Source organism: Gobio gobio (assembly GCF_949357685.1).
Source record: "Gobio gobio genome assembly, chromosome: 19".
Taxonomy (NCBI): Eukaryota; Metazoa; Chordata; class Actinopteri; order Cypriniformes; family Gobionidae; genus Gobio; species Gobio gobio.
The window spans coordinates 33774669-33801949 of NC_137112.1; the positions used below are offsets into that span (position 1 = coordinate 33774669).

A 27281-nucleotide genomic window follows, 5' to 3' on the forward strand; every position below is an offset into this window, starting at 1 on the left:
ATGGGCATGTGCTCGATGGATTTCAAGGAATGTCCGAGCACTACAAACTTACGATGACAGTCCATCGGGTCTCGCGCTGCTCCTCGCGTTTCTTTCACATCCAGAAAGGCTTCAATTTGACACTTTTTTTCGTTTCTCATCCTCACTTTATAATCTGACAGCTCTACTAATGCATTATTCTTCCAAAAGTTAATTAACTATTTAAAAAAAATACACGGATATCTTCAGCGAATTCTACAGAAGTTTGTGTCATTACCGAACGCAACTATGTCCCGGAGGAAAGTGAGGGGACTCACTAAAACCGGGCGACAGGTGAGTGAGGACCCGGACCTCGACAGTTTGCTGTCAAACCTGTCACCTGAAGAAATGGAGGAGCTGCAGAAAGAGGTATCGGTTGTTCCCGATCCAGATCCCAGTGAAATAATCGTTGTGGACCAAACGGATTTAAAACCAAACGCGCCAGTTAAAAAGGAATCACAATTGAGCAGCCAGACCGATGAATTCAAATCCCGCTTCCAGAGAAACCTGTCAACAGAGGTGAAATATTCATTACTTTACCAGTTTGTCTGTGAAAAATTGAATGCTGGGGTTTAAACTAACATTTTTATATAGGAGCTTGAATACATTGCAACAAAGAAAAGAAAAGTGGCCTGATGTGTGTTTGACGTTTTCTGAGATGTATTTGTATCATTTTATGACTCTTGTATAATGTCCATAGAGAAAGTCACTTTATTTTCTACAACTTTTACATATTAACTGTAAAAGGGTGGTGGCTATGTAAATATTTTCTTTTTGAATTATTTTTTTTTTCTTTTCTATTTTAAGACATAATACAAGCAGGAGAAATGTATCTATTGGAGTCTATTTGGATGTTAAAGTCTCTTGAAATGTTGGCCCGGTTGAAGTTCCTTGGTTGATTGCTCCTTTACTCACTGCCTTTTAAGGATAAGTCTGCCAAGGCTGGAGCTTTCCAGTGCAAAACAGTGCAGCTCACAAATCAAACACTCAGCCACTGTGCAAGTTTACATCTTCACTGTAAAACAACCGACTGTGCATTGTGTAAACATCCAATGTGCATGCACTACGGCTTTTATATAACCATCTGTGTCAAAGCAGTGGCTTTGGTTGAACATTGTCATGTTGATATGTAGGCCTACGCCACTGGTATTTCCTCCTGTTGGTTCCCCCCCAAACAAAAATATAAAATGTACTATCACCATAATTTGTCCATAATTCATACATGTTTGATCCTCAGGGAGAGCCAAAGAAGGAGAGCCGGAAGCAAGAGTACTTGCGTAAGATGGGCCTGAGCCAAGAGAATACCTCCACTTCTGACAGCAGAGATGGGGGACTTCAGAGGACCCCCTCCACCTCTTCCTTCCCTAAATGTGATGAGGACAGGAGCCACAGAGTCACAGAGGGCACCAAAGATGACAAATCTGGCCCATCTGCCCTTTCCAAGAAGGACGAGGAGAGTGAGAGAAAAGAGGCGAAAGAACAAAATGAAGGGAGTAAACTCAAAGAAAGAAGAGAGATGAGAGAAAGTAGCAGCAGCAAAACCAAAGAATTAATTTCTAAGCTTCAGGAGAAAAAGGAGGAAAGCAAAGAGAAAAATAGAAAGGAAGACAGTCGTAAAAGGGAATCTGGGGAAAGTAGAGCAAAGGAGATGATTTCTAGGATAAAGGAGAAAGAGGAGAAGGAAAGGGAGAGAAAAGAAGAGTTTAGGAAGAAAGAGGAAATCAAGACTAAAGGCTATACGTCCAGGTTAGAGGAAAAGCAAAATCAGGTTCTAGAAGACACAACAAAAGAAGAGAAGAAGGACAAGGATGAAAAACAAATAAGAAGGTCAAGCGAAAAGACGAAAGAGGGCCCCACGTTGGAATTGAGGGGGCTTGCTGAAAATAAAGAGAAAGAACCTGAAAAGGCTCTTGAAAATGTGAGGAAGCCACAGGAATATAATGCAAAAACAAGCGATAAGGAAAAAGAGGATGTTCAGGAACAAAATGAAATCATAAGTGAAATTCAGGAACCCATCAAGGAAGAGAACATTGGAAACTGTGTCTCTGACACCATTTTAAAAAGTAAGACCAAAGAGGAGGAAGAGGAGGACGAGTCGTCCAGCATGTTTGATGAAGATCTTGAGAGGGTTCGTCGTAATGATCCCGGCATGACTGATCTCAATGTGAACAATTCTGAGGTCATAAAAATCAAAACGCTCATTCAGTTCGCTGAGGCCTTGAAAAACAACACACACATCAAAGCGTTTGCTTTGGCTAACTGCCGCGCCGACGACCATGTGGCTTATGCTATTGCCGAGACCTTACGCAATAACAAAAGCATCACTAGCCTCAATTTGGACTCCAATCTTCTTACTAGCAAAGGTATCATGGCCCTGATCCATGCCCTCCAACACAACTCCACACTCACTGAGCTACGCTTCCACAACCAGCGACACATCATCGGAGGAAAGTCTGAGATGGAAATGACCAAAATCTTAAAAGAAAACACAACTCTTTTGAAACTCGGCTACCACTTTGAGTTAGCTGGTCCTCGTATGACCATGACCAGCATTCTCAGTCGCAATATGGACCGTCAGCGGCAAAAGCGGCTGCAGGAACAGAAGCAGGCTCAAGCCCAAGGTGCTGGAGATAAGAAAGACTCATTAGAAGTTCCAAAACCCGGCTTTGGTAAAGGCTCCCCGAGAGCCTCGCCCAGGCCGTCTCCTATACCTTCTCCCATACCGTCACCCGCCCCATCGCCCAAGTTGACTCATAAGAAAAGAGTCAGTGGGCTTGGTGGTGGACCACCTCCGCCACCACCACCACCTGGAGGACCACCACCACCTCCACCTCCAATGCTGGACAGAGACTTCATGAAGAACTCCCTGACCCCCGTGTCACAGAGAAAGCTTGACGATAGGAGTGGAGGAAGAGGAGGATCTCAAAATACAAGGGACCAACTTCTAGCTTCCATTAGGGACAGCAATATCAAAAGGCTCAAAAAGGTATAAAATAATAAAAAAAAATATATAGGCCTAAATTTGACTCAATCTTGCAAGTTACATTTTTGAAATTATCCTAAAACTTTCCTGTGGATTCATTGGGTCTCATATTCAGAGCTTTCCATGTTTCCCTGAGAGAATTTGAACTAACAATGAATTGTTTTTCACAGGTTGCAATACCAAAGCTCTTGCAGTAAGCCGGCAGTGCAGAGAGATAAACGTGAATGAAGAAAAACTACAGGAATGAAAGGACAGACATCTCACAGACCTTGAGAAGATCAACTCTCAGAATCTTCCATACGGAGTCTTTACTGCTGCCCTACAGTATGGAAGACAGGTATAGGCTCGTATAGATGGTGATATCCCATTGAATGCACAGCTTCTGCCCAGGAGTCTTTGTACAAAATACACTGGACGATAGAAAGAAACGGAAGAGAGGTGCAGTCATGGGTGCTTAGAGGCTTCGGTGGCCTATGGAACTGCAGAGTTGATGCCTTGCTTGTCATTTGCACTAAATGAATCATTTCATATGATAGATTTACTAGTGTGTGTTTGGTACAGTATGTTTGTGGATGTTGAGTAGATGTTTGTTTCGGCAGTAGAATTGTATCTTACGGCTGACGGAATTGATTTATCCTAGTATTTTGGGTTTGGGAATCCCTATAGTAAAAGCTCTTGCTGATCAGGGATTCTAAATAACATAATAAAGGTATTGTTTCCATGGTACTACAAATTCTTCAATACCATATATTGTGAATGAGTGAGTGTGAACGATAACAGGATTACAGCATTTAGTAGAAAGGGACGGATAATCAGATTTATGTGTATATGTCTGCGTAAATATACAAACAAAAAAATGTTTTATATGAAGTTTCCTTTAAACTTATGTAATCCATTGAGTATACACATTTTAATCACTGTCAAGTGTATTTTTTTTTTACCATCCATCTATAATTTATCAAACAACATAAACAAATGTAGAGTTTTTAATTTGGGAATGGAAGCATTCTCTTTAAGAGCACACCTTGTGAAAGTTACAGCAGAATGTTATGCTCATTGAAAATAAGCTGTTTTCATGAGTCTTATATCAGGTTTCAGTTGTGACAATCCAGTAATTCCATTTGTGTCATGTAAAACATTTGAATTGTTTTTGGAGAAATCTGCCTGATAAAGATATAATGATTGGTCCAACAAAAACACCTGGGTCATGTGATTTTTGGGTCAGCTTTATTTCAATTACTGTGAACAATTATTAATAGTTTTAGATAACAATAACAACGCTGGTCTGTTTATGTCAATACAAACTCCGTAAAGGGATACTCCACCCAAATAGTGAAAATTCTGTCATCATATCTTTTATGTTCCACAGAAGAAAGTTTTGAAAAGACATGATGATGAGTAATTGACTATTTTGTTGGATGAACTATCCATAACTATCAACATTATTAGAGTCACATAACTACTAACTCACAATACTATTTAAACATTACGTTTAAACACACTAAGTATCTTTTTAATTTACTCCAATCTAACCATCAGAGTCATTTTCTGAGGATATAAAAATCCTGTAAAAGCTTTAGAGTCCACTCCAGATAGAATGAATGATTCTAGTGTTAGTGAATAGCTCTTCACATAGTCACACAGATCCTATAAAGGACAGTAGCACTCTTCCAGAGCTACAATGAGTTCCTTGGGCATGGAAAAAAAACAGTGATCTAATGCATTGTCGCTAACGCCACGCAATTCTGCTTTGCTCATTTGGTCACTAGAATAAAGAACTATACATGAAGGGCATATGACAACAACAAAAGAACACACCACTTGTGATGTAACATTATAAATTAAATGTAACATTTAAATTACAAGTTACAAGCTTAAAAGTATTTTCTGAGAAGTGGCAGGTGCTTATTGCAATGCATAGATTACTGGTAGGATATACAGGAAGCACTCATTCAATGGTCTGTTGTCAATCTTTTTCAGAACCCTTCAGAAATGGTCTTGTGAAACTGGAGTCTGAAAGTTGATTAGAATTGAAGCAAGCTAGTTTATATTTCGATTGCCCCTGACTAACCCTCAGGACTGCTGAAATGTCTATATTTGGTCATTTCTCAATGCAGGCAGGCTCAGTCTGCATCTCATTCCTTTCCCCTTCCTAATAATGGAAACATAGCCAACCGCATGTCGGACTCAGAGCAATAACTTAGAGGCGACATGAAGGAGAGAGATTTTTGAGTTGTGTTTTATTGCAGAGCCATCAACTAATTTTTAATGACGCCCAATCTCATCTGGGCTCAACGAAGATGCTCTACCATAAAGGACAATCTATCATTCAGTTTTATTAGCCACTTGACAACTTTCAAGCGAGATAACGTTTTTCAGGCATAATTCTGATATAAAACATAATTTAGGCTATAAGTCAAAATTTGAGTTTAAAAGCACTGTTACAAGATACAATTTTCTGTTTTGTTTATTCCCTATAATGTGTAACAATGTGTGAGGCAACACAACGAGGCCTGTAGCAACTCATAGTGTAGCACATCATGTAATAAGTATTACATTATTATTATTATAATAAAATGTTCATAATGTAATCATTTTCTCAAAATGTAATACAATCTTGAGCTCAATTTTTTACATTATGAAAAAATTATTACATTATAAACTCACCAAAAACTCGTCATATTTTCATTATTGTAATACCTTTTAAAACATAAAAAATATTAGTATTCCCTTACAGTACATTTTTAAAAATTGAAAGCCGTCTTTACCTGCAAAATGCAACATTTAAATATTCATGCAATTATCATTATTATTATTGTATGTTTATTAGACCTAAAGCATTGGTATTCTTTTACAGTACATTTTAAAAATCTAAATCCAGATAAATAAATAAAATCAGAACTTTTGCACCTTTTAATTACTTCTACTACTACTACTACTATTAGTAATATTAGTATCAGTAATCTGGTGGATTTTGCAGGCAGGTTAAAGGGATAGTTCACCCAAAAATTAAAATTCTGTCATCATTTACTCAAGTTGTTCCAAACCTGTTTCTTTGTTCTGCTGAACACAAAAGAAGATAGAATGAAGAATGTTTGTAACAAAGCAGATAGAGCAACCATTGACTGACTACCATAGTATTTTTTTTTCCAAGTCAAGTCAAGTCAACTTTATTTATATAGCGCTTTTAACAATGCAGATTGTTTCAAAGCAGCTTTACAGTGTTAAACAGGAAAATCATGCAGCATAATTTTATTCAGCCCTCTAGCCATTCTGGAGAAAACGGTGATGTCATCAGTTCATTTCAATTATCATACAGTGACAGTGTGGGCTTAAGATCAGTAATTAGATCAGTAATTTAGTTTATATGGTTAATTTAGTTTAATAATTAGATTTATTTTGATATTTAGTTGAAAAATGTTGAAAATTTTAGTTTTCCTACTATGGTAGTCAATAGTTACAAAAATTCTTCTAAAAATCATCTTTTGTGTTCAGCAGAACAAAAAAACTCTAATAAAGGTTTGGAACAACTTGAGGGTGCGTAAATGATGACAGAATTTTCATTTTTGGGTGAACTATCCCTTTAAGACTGGATCTAAATTTTTAGAATGTACTGTAAAGGAATACCAATGCTTTGTTTATTATTATTAATAATAATAGCATGAATATTTAAAGCTGTTGCATTTCGCAGGTAGCTTAAGACAAAATGAATACTTATATTTTTTATGTTTTGAAAGTTATTACAATAATAAAAATATGACATGTTTTTGGTGAGTTTATAATATAATACATTTCTCATAATGAACACATTTTTATTACATTATGAGCTCAAGATTTTATTACATTTTGAAAATATTATTACATCATGAACATTTTATTACGATAATAATGTAAAACCTATTACATTATGCACAATTTTTTACATTATGTGCTGTTGAAGGGCGTGGATTTTGAAATCCACTGCTACTTCAACACACACACACACACACACACACACACACACACACACACACACACACACACACACACACACACACACACACACACACACACACACACACACACACACACACACACACACACACATGTTTGTTTTTGTGAAATGTGAGGACATTCCATAGGCGTAATGGTTTTTATACCGTACAAACCGTATTTTCTATCCCCTTACACTGCCCCTGCCCCTAAACCTAACCCTCACAGGAGACTGTGCAGTTCACTTTCTGTGAAAAAAACCTTGTTCTGTGTGATTTATAAGCATTTTGAAAAGTGAGGACATGGGGAACGTCCTCATATTTCACCCTCTTTTTGTAATACCTGTGTCATACCCATGTCATTATACACATTTATGTCCTGATATTTCACAAAAACATGCCCACACACACACACACATATCCTAATTCAATTTATAATCAAAGCCTTAATCGATATCTATCCTCCTACATATTAAGATTATTTAAATTATTTCTTGTAGTTTGATTGTTCTCTAAAGTCTGTATTTGGTTTCAATACTTTTTACATTTTATTTTATATTTTATATTTTATTCATTTTATATTTATAAGCTTTTATTTTTCTTTGTAAAATGTCATTCACAACTGGTCTTGGGTCATAAACTGTTGTCCCCTAACACTGTTATTACATTACACATATTGGGGACCTCTGCATATTATATATCTGTAAATGGTTGATAGTTTGTGTGAATACTGCCACTAGAGGGGACTCACAACGATTACAAAGAAAAAGACAGCAAAGGGAGCACGCGAATAACCTTACGTCACTCACTGCAACAGCACGTGTCTTGTTACGTCAGTGGAAGAGGAAAAGAACAAAATGGAGGAGTACGCGAGGGAGCCATGGTGAGCCGACAGTTCAAACAACTTATTGTTTTATACATTTCGGACATTTATATTTGTTGTTGTTGTTATAGCTGTTAAACTATTCTTTATTATCTATACGGTCAGAATAATTGTCAGGCTGTTTGACGCTCGAATTATTGTGATATAGTCGGTTTGATGGATGTTAGGTAACACGATGTCCTTCAGTAAAGGCTTCTTGCTGTCAGTCCCGCACATGACCTTGTTCTGCCGGTGGTCGGTTGATTTTGTTTTTATACTATGTTTAAAGGTAATCTATATTTATATTGTTTAAATGTTTAATCTATTACACTTCTAAACATAATACAGAGGCTATTATTTATATTAACATATGGTTAGTAGGATCTTCAGATCACATAGCAATAGGACGTGAAGGCATAAGTACTGGAGAAATGTCTCATTTACTCGTTTTCTCTGTTTTTTATTGGGCGACATTATGGATACTTCCTCGAGTAGTATTTCCACTAAAGAAAATGGTTAACACTTTATTTTACAGTGTCCCTGTTACACATCTTGCATGCACTTACTACAGTAATAATAGTAAATGTATGCATAATTACAACCCAACCCAAACTCTAACCGTAATTATATAGTAATTTCATGTTGTTAATTAATATTAATCTGTACTACTTATTTGTATAAATACTCTGTAACAAGGGCAGCTTAAAATGACGTGTAACCCAAAAGTAAATTTAGAGAGTACCACCATATATATAACCATGTAAATGTTTACCAGAGTAACGTACAGTTTTGCAAGGGTTGTTAGTAGTAGCAGAACTAAACTTACTATTTGTGTTCTTATTATCATGACCTCTTACTGTGGTTTCTCAGCCCCTGGAGGATAGTGGACGACTGTGGGGGAGCTTTCACCATGGGGGCCATCGGTGGAGGAATCTTCCAGGCCGTCAAAGGCTTTAGAAACTCTCCCTCTGTGAGTAATTCTCTGTGCTGCTGCTGATAAACCAGTGTTTTTTTTTACATAAAGTTAAGGGCCTGTAGTACTTTTGGGCCCAATGTTATGTCATAAGTGTTTTTGTTTTTCATCTTTTTAGGGAATGAATCACAGAATGAAGGGTAGTTTGACAGCCATAAGGACCAGAGCTCCACAACTAGGAGGTAATGTTCAAAGGTTACTTGTCACATTGTATGCCGAGTGATGCATTACAGTTCAATGGTTTGAGGTTAGGAATTCTTTTCATCATTTCCTGATCCTCGTGTTGTTCCAAACTCGTAAGACTTTCGTTCATCTTCGGAACACAAATTAAAATCTGACCCAGTTCTGTACTCTCCCCATTGACAGCTACACAACTACCGCTTTGGCTTTGTTCACACTGGAAGCCAGGAAATGTATCAGTCAATATAAAAAAAACAAAGACAAGGATGCGAAAAAAGAGAGCAGAGTTTTTAAACATTTATGATACAATCCCTCGTGTTTTGCCTGTATATAGAGCTGTCATTGTAATATTTATGAGCTCTGACACATCACTGTTCTTCATTGACTTACCTTTTGCAAATGTCTTGATAACTTCGGGTATGTAAAATCTAGCGCTGCCCCCTAATAGTCGACTAAAACTTTTATTAGACGGTTAGTTAACTTTGTGGCAAAGTCACGCAACCCGTGAGGGACCGATTGTTAACAGTGGGTCCTTGTGGTAATTGCATGTCGGGCAGGAAATCCAAACATTTGCCTATCATCCATCAAAGTGAATTTTGCCTTATCATTTAAAACATGTAAATAGTAGCAACTTTACAAGGCCGCTCGCTCTCACATTAACCTAGATAAATGTGCGCTAGCCTATTAGGTGCATTATGGCAATTCGTTTTGACTTTTAATCATCTACCACAGGATATCAACAATTCAATTTTCACTCGTTTTTAATATTAGGAATTACATTTCCACTAGTAAAAATGTAAATTCTTGATATCAACAGTGATGTCATTACTCGCAGAAATCGAATTCTTAATATCAAGAATTAGATTTCAACTAATAAATAATAATTCTTGATATCTGGAATTTGTTTTTACTCTAGTGAAATATCACCATATGCTGCCAGTCAAATTAAACTATTTGTCTATTTTTAAATGGACAGATTCAAATGGAAAACAAATATTCTAAGATTGTTATGAAACATGCATATAGGTGCGTGCATTACTCTGCGTCAACTTTCATCAATGCAGCCTGAAAACACTTGTAAATCAATAAATTGATTCGATAAATTGATTAAAATCTTCAGTCGAGGGTGGCCCTAGTAAAATCTTTGAAATGACTCGCATGAGTGCAGAATTTTGACAAATGTGACGTAAAAGTCATATGAATTCCGCTTAGACTGCGGTCACATTGCACACACCATCAGACCTGTATCGGACTTAGTACCACATATGGAAGGTTTCCATGTGGTTTGTGCTGTTCACACTGTTATGAGAAACAGATCTCACATGTGAGCAAAAAAGTGGATTTGGCCACGTTTGCCTGCAGTCTGAAGTTCATAAAGAGATCGTAAAACGAATCCATATGAATTATGCGGTTTACTCCAAATTTTCTGAAGAGACTCGATCGCTTTATATAATGAACAGATTAAATTTAGGCTTTTATTCACATAAACATTGATCAGCAAACATAGACAGAAGCTCAAACGTGCTGTGTAACATGAGAATGAACCTCATTGGTTCTTTCAGAAACTCAAACGTGCTACGTAACTCACGAGAATGAACCTCATTGGTTTTCGCATGTCAAGCGAATATGCTTGAGCTTTCGTTTATCCAAACTGATGTGTGCGTTGATCAATATTTATATCTAGAAGCAGCCAAGATGTGTGATGTAGACAATGTCATTGGCTAATAATTCACGTTTACTTTGAAAGATATTACAAAATACAAATGTTTGTTCATTATTAGGAAGCTTTGCTGTGTGGGGTGGCCTCTTCTCTATGATTGATTGTGGGCTGGTGAAGGTGAGGGGCAAAGAAGACCCCTGGAACTCAATCACAAGTGGAGCCATGACCGGAGCCATTTTAGCAGCAAGAAGTAAGTCAAATCCCAAACTAATGTGGATAATGATGTGGTCACAAATGCAAGTTCTAATTCCTTGCCTGTTCATAAATATTTAAAGTTCTTTATTTTAATATTCTTTTATTTATTTATTTATTTATGATAACCGTGTTTTTTGTTATATAAATTTGTCTCATCACAGATGGACCAGTGGCCATGTTTGGCTCTGCTGCAATGGGAGGTATACTGCTTGCATTAATAGAAGGTGCAGGAATTCTGCTCACAAGGTTCGCCTCAGCGCAATTCCCGACTGGTAAGTGTGGCAAGTCCTCCTTTTGAGACTGAATAAAACTTTTTAAAATGCAAACATTTTGAAGTAATATATAAATCGAATTCAACCAACATAATCTTCTCTACAGGCCCACAGTTTGCAGAAGAGCCTGCTCCCATGCCTGCTTCGTCATTCGGAGACTATAGACAGTACCAATGAGAAGCCCTTTAAAACTCAAGGCCTTTTCTTATTCCATGAACTCAACTGAGACACTGAAGTTAAAGTGAGGACCTCATTCATCAACAGAGCATGCCATCAACCACGAATGACTGCGACGGAGGGAATATGAAGGGCAATCACTATTGTCCCTATTATTGCGTATGCCTTTTGCTATTCTCAGCCGCCTCATTGGCTTCTGGGTCACCTTATTTAAGTCAAAAGGAAATCCAACTCAGACCTGTTTTTTCATCCAGGTTTTTGTTTTCTGTGACCTCATTTTGCCGCTGACACAGCTGGAAATGTTTGATGAAGCAATGGGTGTACTGTTTGTCATGTTAGGTTGTTCATGTTGAGCCCCAATCAATTGGCTGTATAAAGTGTTTGTTGCGTGTGTGAATACTATTGTGTGTGTGTGCGCGCGCCTCAGAGAGTTTAATGCTTGCCTGTGTGCTGATTGTTTGCCTTAATGTAAACTTTCTCACAGGCTTCAACAAGATCGTATATACATAGTGGGGCTTTTTATCGACTGGTCCATGCTGCCTTTTGCAAATTATGTTCCTTCACAGTTTACTTTTTGAAGTAGCTATTTATTTTCTTGTACAACTTCCTCAAAGATGTTTCAAGATGTTATGCTGTATTGTACTTTAAGTATATATCTACAGTGAATATTAGCAGTTTTGTTCAAATGCAGCAGAGAAGAAGTTGATGAATGGACAGGGTTGTCTCTTCTGGTGGATATATGAGCCAATTTAGGCTGAGAAACATAGTAAATAAACTAGTTATTACTACTGTGGTGGGCTATGTGAAAAGCACATAGACATTATTGTATAATTTACCATATTTTTATATGGTAATTGCTTGTCAGTAAAGCTATACCTCTCTTTCGAACTTTATCCATTGAGTAAAGCAATAAAATAAAAGTTAGTATTATCCACTAGAGGGAAGTATAGGGTTATAGTGGTGCACAGCAAGCGTCATATTGAAATGCAGATTTCACTTTAAATGTCACCAAATTGACCGATGAGGAAACGGAAAGAATTGTTTTTTAAAATCATGATAGAAAAATAAAAGAGGGATACATTGGTTGTGAGAAATGTAATTTTCAGTGAGCTTTTGAAAAGAAAACTAGCACTTAAAAGTGGATCAATTGAATCTAAATCGCAAAAGCAACTCCGACGTCAATATTTAATATTTCAATGACCTTTTTGAAAACGTTTTTAAAATAGCTATTTTGTTTCAGCCATTTGTGAACTATAAATTGTTCCATTGTAGATGTTTCTAGAGAGAACTTTTGGAAGTCAGTATAGAAATAGATGAATCACATTTTTTGCGAGAATGTTATATTTAAACGCTAAAAGTTAATTTGATAATTTTTTATAAGTATATTAAATGAGGAAAGGGCGATGTTCATTGGACAAGTCATTTTCATTTTGTTCCGCCTTCTTCTGGCCTTTTTATATGCTGATTGGGTGCGCTCTCAAATGAACGGGGCTTTACAACAACCGGCCAATAAACGGTGATATACGTGATTGACAGCGCTCGTAATTTAAAAACACAGTTGGCGTCGTTGTATACGGCGGGCGTAGGAGCGGACACGCGGTTAAATGTATGTCTGTTGTGGTTTGTAAGGTATTTAATGTGACGGTCGTAGTTTCGTTTCTTGATATTTGTAACTTATACAGTTCTTCTTCTGAGTTTTTATTACACCCTGACCATGTGCTTCAGAATAATTATGTTCTTAGCCTATATGCCCTATAGACTATTAAAATAGGCCTTTGTAAATATTTTGACTTCTAGCATTATAATGACACAACTGTGAGTAGTTGGAGGGGAAAACATTTTAGAGTTATGGAATGACCAATATTTTTGTTGTCCACCAACTTTAAGTATATATGCTAAAAACAGGGAGGTAATTATGTTGTTCAATGAAGAAATAGATTAACAAATGTGTTTAATTGTTATTGACGAGAGGGAATTCAGTGAGCTTCTTTGCTTGCATGTGTTTGGACAAAAGATGTTCTGCTAGCATACAAATGTTTTCCTTTGACAACTGGGCATACCTGTGATTGTTTTTTTTCTTGTTTCATGTAATTCAGTAGTTCCTGGTCTGGCATATTTGCAGCGTTTCTGGTTGACGTCCCTTAAAGGGTTAGTTCACCCAAAAATGAAAATTCTGTCATTAATTACTTACCCTCATGTCGTTCGACACCCGTAAGACCTCCGTTCATCTTCGGAACACAAATTAAGATATTTTTGTTGAAAGCTAATGGCTGAGAAATACTTCAGATAGGCCTCCATTGGCATTCAGTACATTTACACTCCCAAGACCCATAAAAGGCACTCACCACAGTGACTCTACAATAATTTTACGAAGCGATGACAATAGTTTTTGTGCGCAAAAAAAAATCTAAATAACGACTTTATTCAACCTCTTCTTGTCTTCCGCGTGTGCCTCCACGACGCATGCGCGAGAATGACGTAGCGCCTGGTTTTGGGAATCCATGAAATGCACACTTTAACCCCATTTTGAGAACTACGCCGAGACCTAAAGCACGATCAATGTAGAATTCAACAGCTTAGATACGCGTGTCTTCCTCTGCTTGTAAACAAATCGCTTCTGGGTCATGTGTCCGAACGCCGGATCTGCGTCATATTCTCGCGCATGCGTCGTGGAGGCACACACGGAAGACAAGAACAAGTTGGATAAAGGTGTTATTTAGATTTTTTTTGCGGATCAAAAACTATTGTTGTCGCATCGTAAAATTATTGAAGAGCCACTGTGGTGAGATGGACTTTGTAACGACGTTTTAAGTGCCTTTTATGGGTCTTGGGAGTGTAAATGTACTGAATGCCAATGGAGGCCTATCTGAAGCCTTTCTCAGCCATCAGCTTTCAACAAAAATATCTTCATTTGTGTTCCGAAGATGAACGGAGGTCTTACGGGTGTCGAACGACATGAGGGTGAGTAATTAATGACAGAATTTTCATTTTTGGGTGAACTAACCCTTTAATGAGAAAATAATTTTTGCCACAACATTGAAAAGTCCAAGGGGTTTGGCTTGACTTTTGCAATGTAGTTCTATTTTCGCTCCTACCCTTCTCATTCAGTAAAAGCATGTCTCCTGTAATAAGCCCTGGCACTTTACCCCAATTTGCGTCGTCCTGCTTGCATGCAAGTTTGTTTGGAGAGCAGCAACAACCGAAGTGAGGTCAACTTGTGGTGCAAACAACTCATTATTAGGCAGCGAACATGACTGGTTGCTAATCTACATAGTTCCTAAAAAGTGCTGTGATTATTAATTCAGGGCTTTTGAAGGCACTGTGGGAGCGTTGCATTCTTGATTGTATACAAGAGCAGAGAACAAGCTCTGGCTAGGCACTCAAGATGTTTGGTGAAAGACTCCAAAACTTTCTCTATTGCTGAAGATCTGGTGTGTCTGAATGAGGAATTGGTAATGCATGTGGAATTTTAAGTTATGGGTGAATGCTTGCAGAATGACGTATAGATGCTAATGCAACAATCCAAGTCTTATCTGTAACTGAGCATCACTGCAAAGTAACAGGCAATCAAAGAGACTTTTAATTAGAGCTTTTCTCACTTGAGGTCTTCTGCTTTATATCGGGATGCACACTAACTAGCTCTTGTTATATCCTGACCTGCATGGTGTAAGTTTTAAACTGACTTGATGTGTATGGGTTCTATATCAATTAGGAGAACTTTTATTGCCTCTTCAACGATTGCAAATGGGGGAAAAAATGCTTTCATTCTAGTTTTGAAGGATATATTATAATAGAGCTAGTCTCTTTAATTACTATATTCTAATTTATTACATATTGTGCAAAATTGACCAGAAATTCACTATTTTGGCTTCCCCCACCCCCTATTCAGCCTTGTAACTTTACTTGTATAATGGTACAATGTAAACCCGAACAAGTTGGCAAAACTGTGAAGAAATGTAAAGTTTAAGAACTTGCAGAATTTTATTTTGTATTTAATTTCTCTTAATTTCAAATATTTAATTTGAGTAAGCTAATTCATACATTTAAATTTAAATTCAACTTCAATATTTTCAGTAGTGTAAACATGGCTAGCTTTAGCTAATTAAATAAATGCTACCTTGCTAATTGGTTACACAATGCATTTATAGCATTAGCATAGCACTTGCTGAATGAGTACAGCAATATAGAACAATTAACATCCTGTATATCTGTTCTCAAATTAATTTAATTACATCGATCACGCATAACCACCTTCCTAATATTGTGTTGTTCCCCCTTTTTTCTGCCAAAACAGCCCAGACCCATCGAGGCATGGACTCCCCTAGACCCCTGTAGGTGTGCTGTGATATTTGGCACCAAGATGTTAGCAGCAGATCCTTTAAGTCCTGTAAGTTGCGAGGTGGGGCCTCCGTGGATCGAACTTGTTCAGCACATCCCACAGATGCTCGATTGGAATGAGATCTGGGGAATTTGGAGGCCAAGTCAACACCTCAAACTCTTTTGTACTAAAACCATTCCTGAACCATTTTTGCTTTTGTGGCAGGGCGCATTATCCTGCTGAAATAGGCCACAGCCATCAGGGAATACCGTTTCCATGAAAGGGTCTACATGGTCTGCACCAATGCTTAGGTAGGTGGTCGGATGTCAAAGTAAGATCCACATGGATGGCATGACCCAAGGTTTCCCAGCAGAACATTGGCCAAAGCATCACACTGCCTCCGCCGGCTTGCCTTCATCCCATAGTGCATCCTAGTGCCATGTGTTCCCCAGGTAAGCGACGCACACGCACCCAGCCATCCACTTGATGTACCAGACCACCTTCCATTGCTCCGTGGTCCAGTTCTGATGCTTACGTGCCCACTGTTGGCACTTTCGCCAGTGGACAGGGGTCAGCAAGGGTACCCTGACTGTGTATTCTGACACCTTTCTATCGGAACCAGCATTCTATCTATCTTCTATCAGGACTTCTTGAGCAATTTGAGCTGCAGTAGCTCGATCGGAACACACAGGCCAGCCTTCGCTTCCCACGTGTATCAGTGAGCCTTGGCCACCCATGACCCTGTCGCCGGTTCACCACTGTTCCTTCCTTGGACCACTTTTGATAGATACAGACCGGGAACACCCCACAAGAGCTGCAGTTTTGGAGATGCTCTGACATCTAGCCATCACAATTTGGCCCATGTCAAACTCGCTCAAATCCTTACGCTTGCCCAGGTCCAGTCCCAAATGGCACCCTAAACCCTCGCGGTCTTCCCACGAGTCTGCACTTTCATGACGTAATGCCACTTTGACTGTCGGGAAGAAGTCAGCTGCAGAGTTCACATCAGTGCGGGCTCTGCAAAAGTGCGCATCGAGGGCGTATATCGACCGCAAAGGGGGTGCTCGCGAGCACCCTCCTGAGATCTAAAATGATAAATGGGACACCCTGTGGTCTCGTGGACTTAACAGACACGCGCACGCGGCAGCCTTTGTAAGTCCACAAGACCGAAAGTGCATATGAAGTGGGCCATTTGGGACAAGGCCTAACACATCAACTTTGAGGAGAAAGTTCACTTGCTACCTAATATATCCCACCCACTAACAGGTGCTGTGATGAAGAGATAATCAGTGTTATTCACTTGACCTCAGTGTATTTTGAGCATGAGTTTACAGCGTAGTAAAACTAAAATGTGGAAAATATTCTCAAATAATTTGGTGTTTGTGTACAATTTGAGAATTCTGTAACAAAGTCCCCAAAAATGCTGTCATTACCATCATGCCAAACATTTTACAGAACAATTCAGTTTTTCTGAAAACTTGATATTCATTATGTAGTTATGATATTTTAAGGCCTCCTAAGTGAAGCGTCACCCATTTATAATTTTTGCCTAATAATCAGAAACATCAGTAATTGTTTTATTATATTATATAATATAAATAATTTTATTGTTCTTCAGTTGATGGTGTCAAGCATCTGCTAACAGTGAAACTTTGACATCTCTCAACGGCTCATTTTTAACCACAGTGAATGCTATCAATAAGCCCTTTTAAATATTCTCCCTGTTTTCATCACTTTCCTGCTCTGTCCTTCACTTATGCTGGGGAGAATTACAGATCATTTTTACAAATGTGAGGCTTGCAGGCAATTGCATGGAATAAACGGCAGTTCATAAACGTCATATTAACTATTTATGTGAATAATCAGAGTCTGTCGTGTGAACAGTGGCAAGCGGAAAAAATAAATAAGACGGAATGCATTAGACATGACAGCATGATGTACAATAGACATTATCACTGTTGGTGATAATGACCCTCAGATGTTTGGCGGAATGCTGTGCATTTAATGAGGTCTTGGTATGCAGTGCACTTCTCTAGTCTTCTGTAACATGACTTTTGAAAGTTTCACTTCTGTGTCATGCAGGCTTGCATGCATTTTGCCTTTTAAATTAATTAAAGGAATAGTCCAGGTTCAAAACGACTTAACTGACAGCTTTTGTGAATATGTTGATTTACTTGAAGAAAGTACATTTGGCTTCTCTCTTTCTTTCTTTTCTTTTTTTTTTTTAAAGCGAAGATCAAGATTACAATAAGGCACTTACAATGGAAGTGGATTGGGACTTTTTTTTTGAGGCTTTAATATAAGAAATGTGATTTTTACAACAGCACATACATATTTTTGTTAAAACATCTGAGGTCTAAGAGCTTTTATGCAGTTCTGTTGTCAAAATTGAATCACTTTACGCAGACAGTTTTTATTATTTCTTTTTTCGGTAACACTTTACATTAAGGTTCCCTTTGTAAAGGGTTTATAGAGGTGTTTGTTAATGACTAATAACTCATTTATAAATGCATTAAAAAGCATTGATAAGCAGTTATAACTGCATGAATAAAAAGAGTGACTTTAAAGCAATGCCTGCCAAATAGTGAGCCGTTTTTAACTTGCATGTTATAAATGCTTAATAAATGTATTTATTCACACTTATTTAACTCAATACCAGATTCCTGATTTATTTCATGATGCAGCAAAAATAGACTATTATAGTGAGACTGAAGGGTGTTGTATTTGTGGTTTTCTCATTAATATCCCACACAAAGCTCATAATTCCTATCCACAGCAGTGTATAAAACTGATTTCTTGTTTATCAAGATTAAATTATCAAACTTTATTTTGAAAAAAGAAAAGGAAAAAAACAACAACGGTAACTTGATGAGATATTAATAATTAATATTTTAATTCCAATATTAGTTAATTGTGAACCTTAATGTAGGGTGGACACTTGCGAACCATTTATTAATGAGTTACAAACATTTATAACCTGTGAAAGTGAACCTTAATGTAAAGTGGAAACACGTGAACCTGTTCACTTCAGGAATCAGGAATTAGATAAGTGTGAATAAATACATTTATTAGGTATTTATAACGCAAGTAAAAAATGGCTCACTGTTTGGCAGGCATTGCGTTAAAGTCGCCCTTTTTATTCATGCAGTTATATCTGCTTATTAACGATTTACAATGCATTTGTAAATTAGTTATTGATCATTAACAAACACCTTTATAAACCCTTTACAAAGGGAACCTTAATGTAAAGTGTTACCCTTTTTTCTCCGCTAAAATCACGGTAACATGAATATCATCTTGTCGTTATTCTATTACTATTTTAACATTAACATTCCTTTCCAGTAATGCCTCACTATAATCAAGATTTTTCTTTGTTTTAAAGAAAATAATTTATGTAATCAATATTGTCGGTTATGTCTTGTACAGAACCCTGGATCATTCTATTAAACTTAATTGGGTTAACCTTAAATCAGGGTTAGTTTACTGCTGTTCCACAGCTCACTATTTACATCAAGCCATAGGAGGAATGCATGAGTAGCAGTAAATCCGCTTGCCACTCAAACGTCTGTGTTGTCTCTCAATATTTAAGACACCACCATTCAAATCCATTGTAACGTGGAGCTCCTTTCCTAAGGTAGCCATGGTGATCACAAGGGCATCAGCCGATTGATAGAGATGCTCTTTGAGCAGTCAGGAATAAAAGAGGAGCAGTTTTGAAGAGGCAATGTGGGGTGATGGAGGAGGGATTCAGGCCTGAACAAAATAAAATGCCCATAGAGAATGGACTGCTTTCAGAGGTAAAGAGGGGTTGGTCTAATTTGCACAAAGTCTTCTCTTTCTCAAACCGGAGCTGACAGCAGACGTTTTTATCAGCAAGGAACAACTTGCATAGAGAGAAACGCATTCATTTCAGTGCAGAGTCCTTGCCAAGGACAATGGCCCAGCAGGATGGAACATAGCCGTCCTTTTTGGAAAATCAGAGTAAACATTATTCCGCCTTATTTGTTTGCCCGAGCAAACAACCGTGCCCACGGGAACTAAACGTGGCTTTTAGATATAAGCCAGTTGTTCAAAATGCAGGTGGAACTGTTTTTCTGTACAAGTTTAGTATACATTAGCATACTTACATTGTTGTTTACCACCAGTAAACGTATACTAAGTTTAAACACACCTATTCGTTCTTCTTTTTTTAGGTCTGGGGCTGCTTTTCCTTTATCTGGTCCAACTTATCCTTATAAAATATAACCACATTATTAGGTTCATGAGATCATGGGAAACATTTTAGTCAGGTGTGTCAAAATGTTTGGCTGGTAGTGTACATTTTGATTATTGTGAGATGTGATTATTGAGGACTGTTATAGAGAAAATGTGTTCTCAGGAGGAATGACATCAGTGACACTTGTTCACATCTCCATCTCCATGCTGAGACAGGCCGAAATCTCACAGGATTTGAATCCAGACATCTCATTCCTTCTGGGAAAACATGCATTAATAAATCATGACTTTCCATTCAGTGATGAGTGTGTGTGTGTGCGCACGTCATCTCCTCTTTAGAGCAACATGTCTGCTCAGGGACTGGTCCAGCTGCTCATCTAGGTGACTGTTGAGTCCATCAAATGTTTTTGGGACAATTAGTAACTGACATGCGCGTTTTCATCTGCAGGGCAGTTTAGCCTTTACACCTTGGACACTGAAATCACATACATTTGGACAGGTTCAAATTGAAGTAAACCAATCTAAATCTTTATTTTTTTCTGATCAAAATAACTTTGTGGAGCAGTTAGCTGTATCATTGATGCTTGATCAAAATGGAGGCCTAGCAAACGCTCATTATTTATGATGAATGTAAATTTTCCCACAAAATTGAGAGAAAACTTTAGTTTGACTATGATAGTTTCATTTCATTAGAGATGCTGCCTGCAGCCCCTGAGATATACAGTATGTGTGGAAGCCGGGGGTGGATGAGTGATTAGATGTCCTCTTCCTCTGATCATTTGTGCCTCTGTGCAAATAAATAACCTGCGAACGCAAATAAACAGAGGCATCCATCATGTGAGCGTCCCAAAGACAGTGACTGATTTCCGTGCGAGGCTCCTGAGGGAGCAGGATACGTGACACTGGCACTTTTATTGTGAGAAATGGCAGCTGCCAGTGAACCAATATGCACATGGGTGACATTATCACTGAGATGTAAGAGACGCCTGCACTGGGTGGGTGAGCAGTCAAGTGTGTGGTTTCTACTGGTGTTTTGTTTTATCGTTTGATGTAACGTGTGATTTTTGATAAACGGCATGGTTTTATTAATTTGTTTGTATTTGGTTGCATTGTGAATGTTTGCAGCACGTGTCTGCATTTGGTTGTGTTGTGAACATTTGCAGCATGTTTCTGTTGTGTTGTGAACTTTTGCAGCATATACGTGTTGTCAAACTGATGAAGATATTTTCTTAATTTGCTGGTGTTTTTTCTATTTGCATGGGTTTTCTTCATTAGGGTTTACAGTGGTGTCGCTATAGAGTGAAACAAGCAGGTTGCGGAAGTAAAAATCCCATTCATTTTGTTCTGTTTTGTTTTTGCTATTGGCCCACATTATCCTTACTTATTTTGAAGTTGCAGTCTGTAACTTTTTTTGGTTAAAAATGATCCAAAATCAATTTGAGCAAGTACACAACAAGCCAGTATTCAAAACTATCTCCTTACCATAGACCCATTAACAACGGTACGCTTGTAATAATGTGTTATAATTAGAGCGGGATGGTGGATTTCCGCGGGAAATTCCAGCATGTCTTTGCGTCATTACGTCACGTTTGTATACATAAAGAAAGAGCGCGCGTGAGGAGCATGTCCTTCAGCGGATCATTTATAGGCTTTTCTCACAGCGGCTAGAGTAATTAAACTTATCATTTGGATGGCGAATTGTAATCCAGAAAGGTACAAACGACAATCATCAGTGACAACTGGAGATTCACCTGTAGTCAAAAGCAAAATATTAGACTGTACGGAAATTTAAATCTACAGTTAACGCTAATAAACACTAATAGACGTAGTCACGCAATGCTAATGCTGTTAACATTAACAATTTGAGAACAAAGTATAACAATAATAATAATTTGCACGGTTTGATGTTAAATGAGCGATCGTAGATTTAATCACTGTTGGTAGTGCGATTTATTGTAATGTTTTGTTCCTAAAAGTCGCAGACATGTTACTTGTTCAGATGACATTTTCCGGTGAAAATTCTTATTTAGGTTATACTCCAAGATGTAGAATTCTGAAGTACAGTATCCACGCTGGTGCGGTGTCTGACAGCAGAGCTGCACATACTCCTCAAAACATTAGATTCATCTACGCTGAGGAACCGCGCCAACGCACAACTCGCGTACAGATTATAACGCCGCAAATAACTGCAATTGCAGGTTTCAAACAGAGATTGCGACACAGAGACAAAATTTACGGACTGCAGCTTTAAGTAATCAGAATTTCAGGTGTAACACTCCCCATTATCCATGATTCACCAAAAAATATCCACCAATCAGAGGCTTGCAACAAGCAAATCACACCAAAAGAGTTGTGCCTCAGTTGTGCCCAGTTGTATCCAGTTATTTCTCAGTTGGATACTTATCCAGTTATTTCTCAGTTGGATATTTATCCAGTTATTTCTCAGTTGGATATTTATCCATAATTTGACACTATTATGTCATTTACAATGCTTCATGGGATTGTATTCTTTCCCTAATTAATGCCATTTAAGTATAGCCTTGTCTTTGCTTCAGATAAAAGTATGTACTGTTGGGAAATCATCTTGTGGCTGTTTGGTTTTGGTCTTGGTGTATAACTCTTAATTAAGGTTGTTGTTTTTTTTTTTTTTTAATCTCTAGAGGAGAAATTAATGGGAAAAATTCCGGAACCAATGCCACAGAAAAAGTGGGCGGACATTGTTACTCTATTGCTTTAAATCAAGAGCCCACTACATGTCTCCCACGTTACAGTTCCAAAATATGACCCCTTCATTGCAATTTTTGAGGATTTATTTTTTTACTTACGAAAATCATAAGAATAGAAAAGTAACAGCACATATCTCCTCAATGACAATAAGCCACACTGGTTATGAATGTTATAGTGGCAAAAGGTTTGCAATATCCACTTAATTTAATTCATACTTAATTATTGAAGCCACACCTTTTCTGTGAGCACTTAAAGAGGGCGGTGGGGTGGGGGGGGTGGGGGGGGGGGGGTGGGGGGGGTGAAACACTCAGTTTCTGTCTATCTCATGTCAACCTTGATTACCTATAGAGTAGTATTGTATCCTTCATATCTCCGAAAAGTCTTAAGTTTTATTATATTTATAAAAGAAAGATAGGCTGTACCGAGTCTTTCCGGAAAAAAAACGAGCGGCTGGGGGGCGTATCGTGTGGGCGGAGCTAAAGAATGACGAGTGCGCGCAGCTGTTGCGTTGAGATCGTCTGAAAGCTCTGACATCCTTAAAGGGTAACTAAACCCTAAACCAACTTTTTTTAGTTAATGATCTGTAATACTGGGGCTTTATTAATGCTGTTCATTGATTCAAGTAAATGTTTTGACATTTGGATATAAAATGTTTTAATTCTATAAAATATGGTGTAAAACCGCCAAAGTGCTGCCCTCTTAAGGTTGAACGGTGACTACTGCAGTTGAATTTTCCTTTTGGACGTTGTGGTACATTGTGACTGAGGATGGTACTTCCAACGGCTCACTACACACGCCCCTGGCACGAGCTCACCACGCCCTCAGAAATGTTTTCCCCAATCACATGATGAGAACGGCTTAGCTCCAGTATGAACTGTCATGTTACAAGTAGAAACATTATGAATGAAACTCACTTGACACTTGCTTTAACATTGTAATGAAGAAAATGCGGTTAAATAATGCAGTTGTCCGTACACGTCAAGATTTTCTAGCGATATTATTGCCACCCGTCATGTGTACAGATAAGTTTCATACATGAGACGCACTTTCAAACCCTGACACGCAAGTGATTGCCGCGGTAACGAACAACAATACCGTAGCGTGCTGGCATATATAGTCTTTTATTTGAGGAAATCTGTTTATAATAGGCTATTAGGTCTGAACTTATTGGTACTGCGCTGCTTATTGATTCAGTTAATTTGAATGAAAATACATTGTATGTATGTCAGATATCTGATCTTTTTAGTGGCATCCAGTATAAGGATTTGACTGTTCATAGATTAGTTTAGTTCTCTTGCGCTGCTGCTTCACTAGCATCGTCGGAATCGGGAGTTAACGCATTTTGAGCTAGCGGATCGCATTGATAAGGCTCTGGGTCTGTCTACAGACAATTCACCCTCCTCCACTTCAGGTGAAGGTGGGGAGAATGACCGCTCTGTTGCAAAGCTACTGGCGTCACTCCAGTCATTCTCCATCTTTGCGACTCGTGAGTCAGACAGCTGTCAATCAATCCGTCACTGCGGGTCTCAGATGCACGCCCTCCGCTCAGTCCCACCCTCGGTTCGTCCCCTCTGTCTCCGCTGGGCTCTGCCCACTTTTCCAGCATTTTTCAAAAATTGCCAGTGGGTGGAGTTAAGCTCTGAGCTGGGGTTTAGTTACCCTTTAAACGTGGAGAAAAAAAACGTTATCCTAAATAAACCATGGAGATCAATCAGATTTAGCCATACATATATGATCCAGAATCAGAAATTCAGGGAACAAACAAAAACACTTGCACAACTCCGTTGCTCCGGGAAAAAAAAACTCCATCCACTGTCCCATTAACGCTGGGTTCTTTGGGAAGCTGTGCAGGGTTGTCTTGCACTGACAATCAAAAACACGCTTCTTTGGATGACATTGTTGATTTCATGAAGTCCTGTGACTGCAGCGCAGCCGGCTTCCCTAAAGCGTTTGCTCTCTCGCTCTAGTCACGCACGCGCCCTTCCGGGAGAAGAGTCCGTACAAGGACATTCCGCCCTATCTGACGTCAGATGTACCCACTTGAAAAAAAACTTTCCGAAACTTATGATAAACCGGAAGGAGTATTTTGGCCAGAAACGTCCAACTTTTGAAACTTTGTCCATGTTTAGGATGGGAATCCTAGTTTTTAACAGTGTAAAAAGTTCAGTATGCATGAAACAGCATTTCACCCCCCCCCCCCCTTAACTAAACCATAAAATACTTTCCATAAATGAACTTTAACTCAACTTGTCATCTTTTTTAACTTCAGTTGTAGCGTCTCTGTTCTATTCTAATTTACTTGACTACTACAAATCATGCTGAATTAAGTTATCAGAATTCACTTTGGATACATTTTAAATAAATTAATATTTAAATCATTATTTCCATTAAATTATTTATTATTAATGTATTTTCCTCCTAAGCTCATCTGTATGCATCTGATTGTGACCCATACTTCTTTTATTTTTTGTCTTTTTTTTCTTGAAACACTCAACTTTGCAGTTTGTCCGTGCCCCTGTTAACAGCCCTCTGCTCTTCAGTGCTTCTGATAGTTGCCAGCCTAATAAATACTCTCTCTGTACCCAGCGATCCATTCCCCTGCCCTCCTGCTCCAAGATTGATCCCTTATCCCCACCCCTTCTTTTCTCTCCCCGCTGCCAGACCCGCAGCTTTAGAACCCATGTGAATAGGTGAAGCTCTGAGGCTCCAACAGATGGCCAGAGCTGCCCCGATTCAGTCACACTGCTGCCGGATGAATACCAGCTCAGAGAGCCCAGAAAAAGTGGGGAAAAAAACAGAGTTCGAGGCGAGCAAAAGAGAGATAGAGAGAGTGATAGAGTTTCCCCATGTGTGTGGGAGAGTAAGGGAAAACAGGGATGTGTTAATATGCATGAGGGGAAGAGTAACTGAGAGAGGGGGAAAGAGAGACAACAAGAGAGGGGAGTGGACGATATTGAATTGTAGATTAAGGGACTTCTTTCCCTCCCGCCCTCTTTTATTTATCTGCTATGGAACCACGCCTCCTCCTTTTCACCTCTCCGTGTGTCTATATCAGGGGACCAGCTATGAGAGAGCCCACTTGTACGGCTGGCAGAGGGGGAGTCGAGTCAGAGGTGGTCTGGCGGGGACCGAATAGGTGACGGATCATTACATCCCCGAGTTTAACGTCCCCTGTTGTTTTGCTCTTTCTCAGGAAGGATTCAGAGGTGGGCATCAGTGAGGTAAGTGCCTTTGTCCCTAATTACTGCATGGTACCATCAACTCTGTCAGATTTGACGGCAGTCATGGATGCACAGGTAAATTTCTCCTTTTGTTGAAGCGAATTATAATTTGACACACTTTCCAGATTTTTATATGCACAATTCTGCATTGCATGACTCCCTCTCATTTTTATTTCATATAAATTTTTCTTGAATTCTCAAAGCAATGTCGTATAAAGCCCAAATCATTGCTATTGAGAGATTCAGAAAGTTATTTGTTGTGATTTCTTCCCATTTATTAAACCTTTTTTTTTAGGTTTGCTTCTTCTAGTCTTCTCAGACTGTTGGTGTCGCCATATTTCTTGGATTTTCATTTCTCAAATATTTGTCCCTCATATTTGCAGTCTGACTGGACTGGTTCTTACAACGTCTGTGTTAGTGTGTGATTTTTGGCCCTTTTAAGGACTTTAACAAGAGTCCGTCACCACCCCTGTAAAGTACTACATGACTCACGTTGCATTTTTGATAGTGAAGAACTGCTCTCTGGTTCAAGTAGGTCTCTGAAAGCAAGTGATGTTTGGAGTGCTAGGGATTCGCTGGGTAAAATATGCATCAGTGAGCTTGTGTTTGCTGTGTGAGGCTATGAGGTAATGACAAAGGTGATGGGGGCTGAGAGATCTGTGCCTTAGTCATTCATTATTTAATGTGCACTATGTCTCCGCTCAGCCCCACAACAACTGGCCTCCTTTTCCTCTTCTTTCGTCTGAACCAGAGCTGTACACCAGGTCCTATGATGTTAAGTGCATCAGACCTGTACAAATGAGTTTACATGGTCAATTTCCTCTTTGATTAGTGACCTAGAAATTGATCTTGTTAAGTTTACATCATAATGTTTGAATCTCAGATTTGGTGATCTCGGGCTTTTGGAGCCCACTGTATATACACACACACAGAGGCTACCAATGTATTCTCTTTTCTTTTTTTCAAAGATTTCTTAAAGTAGTTCAGCAGTAACTTTAGAGCCGAGTGAAACTGCTCATTTGGGACCTCCGTCTGACAGCACAAAAAAAAATTTGATCTCAATTTTCTAATTCCTGAGTGGGAGCTATTTAGGGTTCATTTGCATATGTACGTCGTCCAGGCCTCAATAGGGTTCTCTTATCCTGTGATGATTTTATCTAATTTACAAGCTGGAAGCCAACTATTTTTGGATTCCTTTGTCTACTGTAAGTTGGCAAATTGTTGGCTTTAGGGAGAAAGTCCACATAACGGATTTATGTTGTAGAGTAGCTTCACTGATTTCATGCAAAGTCCAACCCAGTGTTGGGATGTACATTTCAAACAGAAATCCAACCATGAAGCCCCACCCCTAACTTTAAATCTGACTTTTCTTGATTGCTCATAATTCCAACCCCACTAAGATATTCAGGAAGTTGTCTGTTGTGATTCTTGGATTTCTTCCCATTTATT

General features: G+C 38.6%; 2 protein-coding genes across 2 annotated transcripts; both read left to right on the forward strand.

Annotated features, from left to right (window-relative positions):
- Positions 1-26: 26 nt before the first annotated feature.
- On the forward strand, positions 27-4193 carry lmod1b (leiomodin 1b (smooth muscle)). Its single transcript, XM_079843952.1, has 3 exons — positions 27-537; positions 1256-3004; positions 3172-4193. Exons 1-3 carry the CDS (start codon positions 268-270, stop codon positions 3196-3198), a joined length of 2046 nt encoding a protein of 681 aa, XP_079700078.1. The 5' UTR covers positions 27-267; the 3' UTR covers positions 3199-4193.
- A 3537-nt stretch (positions 4194-7730) lies between these two features.
- On the forward strand, positions 7731-12139 carry timm17a (translocase of inner mitochondrial membrane 17 homolog A (yeast)). Its single transcript, XM_079844693.1, has 6 exons — positions 7731-7855; positions 8705-8804; positions 8926-8989; positions 10769-10897; positions 11064-11174; positions 11281-12139. The coding sequence occupies exons 1-6, from the start codon at positions 7830-7832 to the stop codon at positions 11349-11351; spliced, it is 501 nt and encodes a 166-aa protein (XP_079700819.1). The 5' UTR covers positions 7731-7829; the 3' UTR covers positions 11352-12139.
- Positions 12140-27281: the final 15142 nt, after the last annotated feature.

Excerpts from the sequence above, each read along its gene's own strand:
- lmod1b (XM_079843952.1), top strand. The coding sequence starts at position 268 with ATGTCCCGGAGGAAAGTGAGGGGACTCACTAAAACCGGGCGACAGGTG. Across the intron at positions 538-1,255 it reads AGAGAAACCTGTCAACAGAG|GGAGAGCCAAAGAAGGAGAG; the intron begins GTGAAATATTCA and ends TTTGATCCTCAG. Across the intron at positions 3,005-3,171 it reads ATATCAAAAGGCTCAAAAAG|GTTGCAATACCAAAGCTCTT; the intron begins GTATAAAATAAT and ends TGTTTTTCACAG.
- timm17a (XM_079844693.1), top strand. The coding sequence starts at position 7,830 with ATGGAGGAGTACGCGAGGGAGCCATG. Across the intron at positions 7,856-8,704 it reads GAGTACGCGAGGGAGCCATG|CCCCTGGAGGATAGTGGACG; the intron begins GTGAGCCGACAG and ends GTGGTTTCTCAG. Across the intron at positions 10,898-11,063 it reads AGCCATTTTAGCAGCAAGAA|ATGGACCAGTGGCCATGTTT; the intron begins GTAAGTCAAATC and ends GTCTCATCACAG.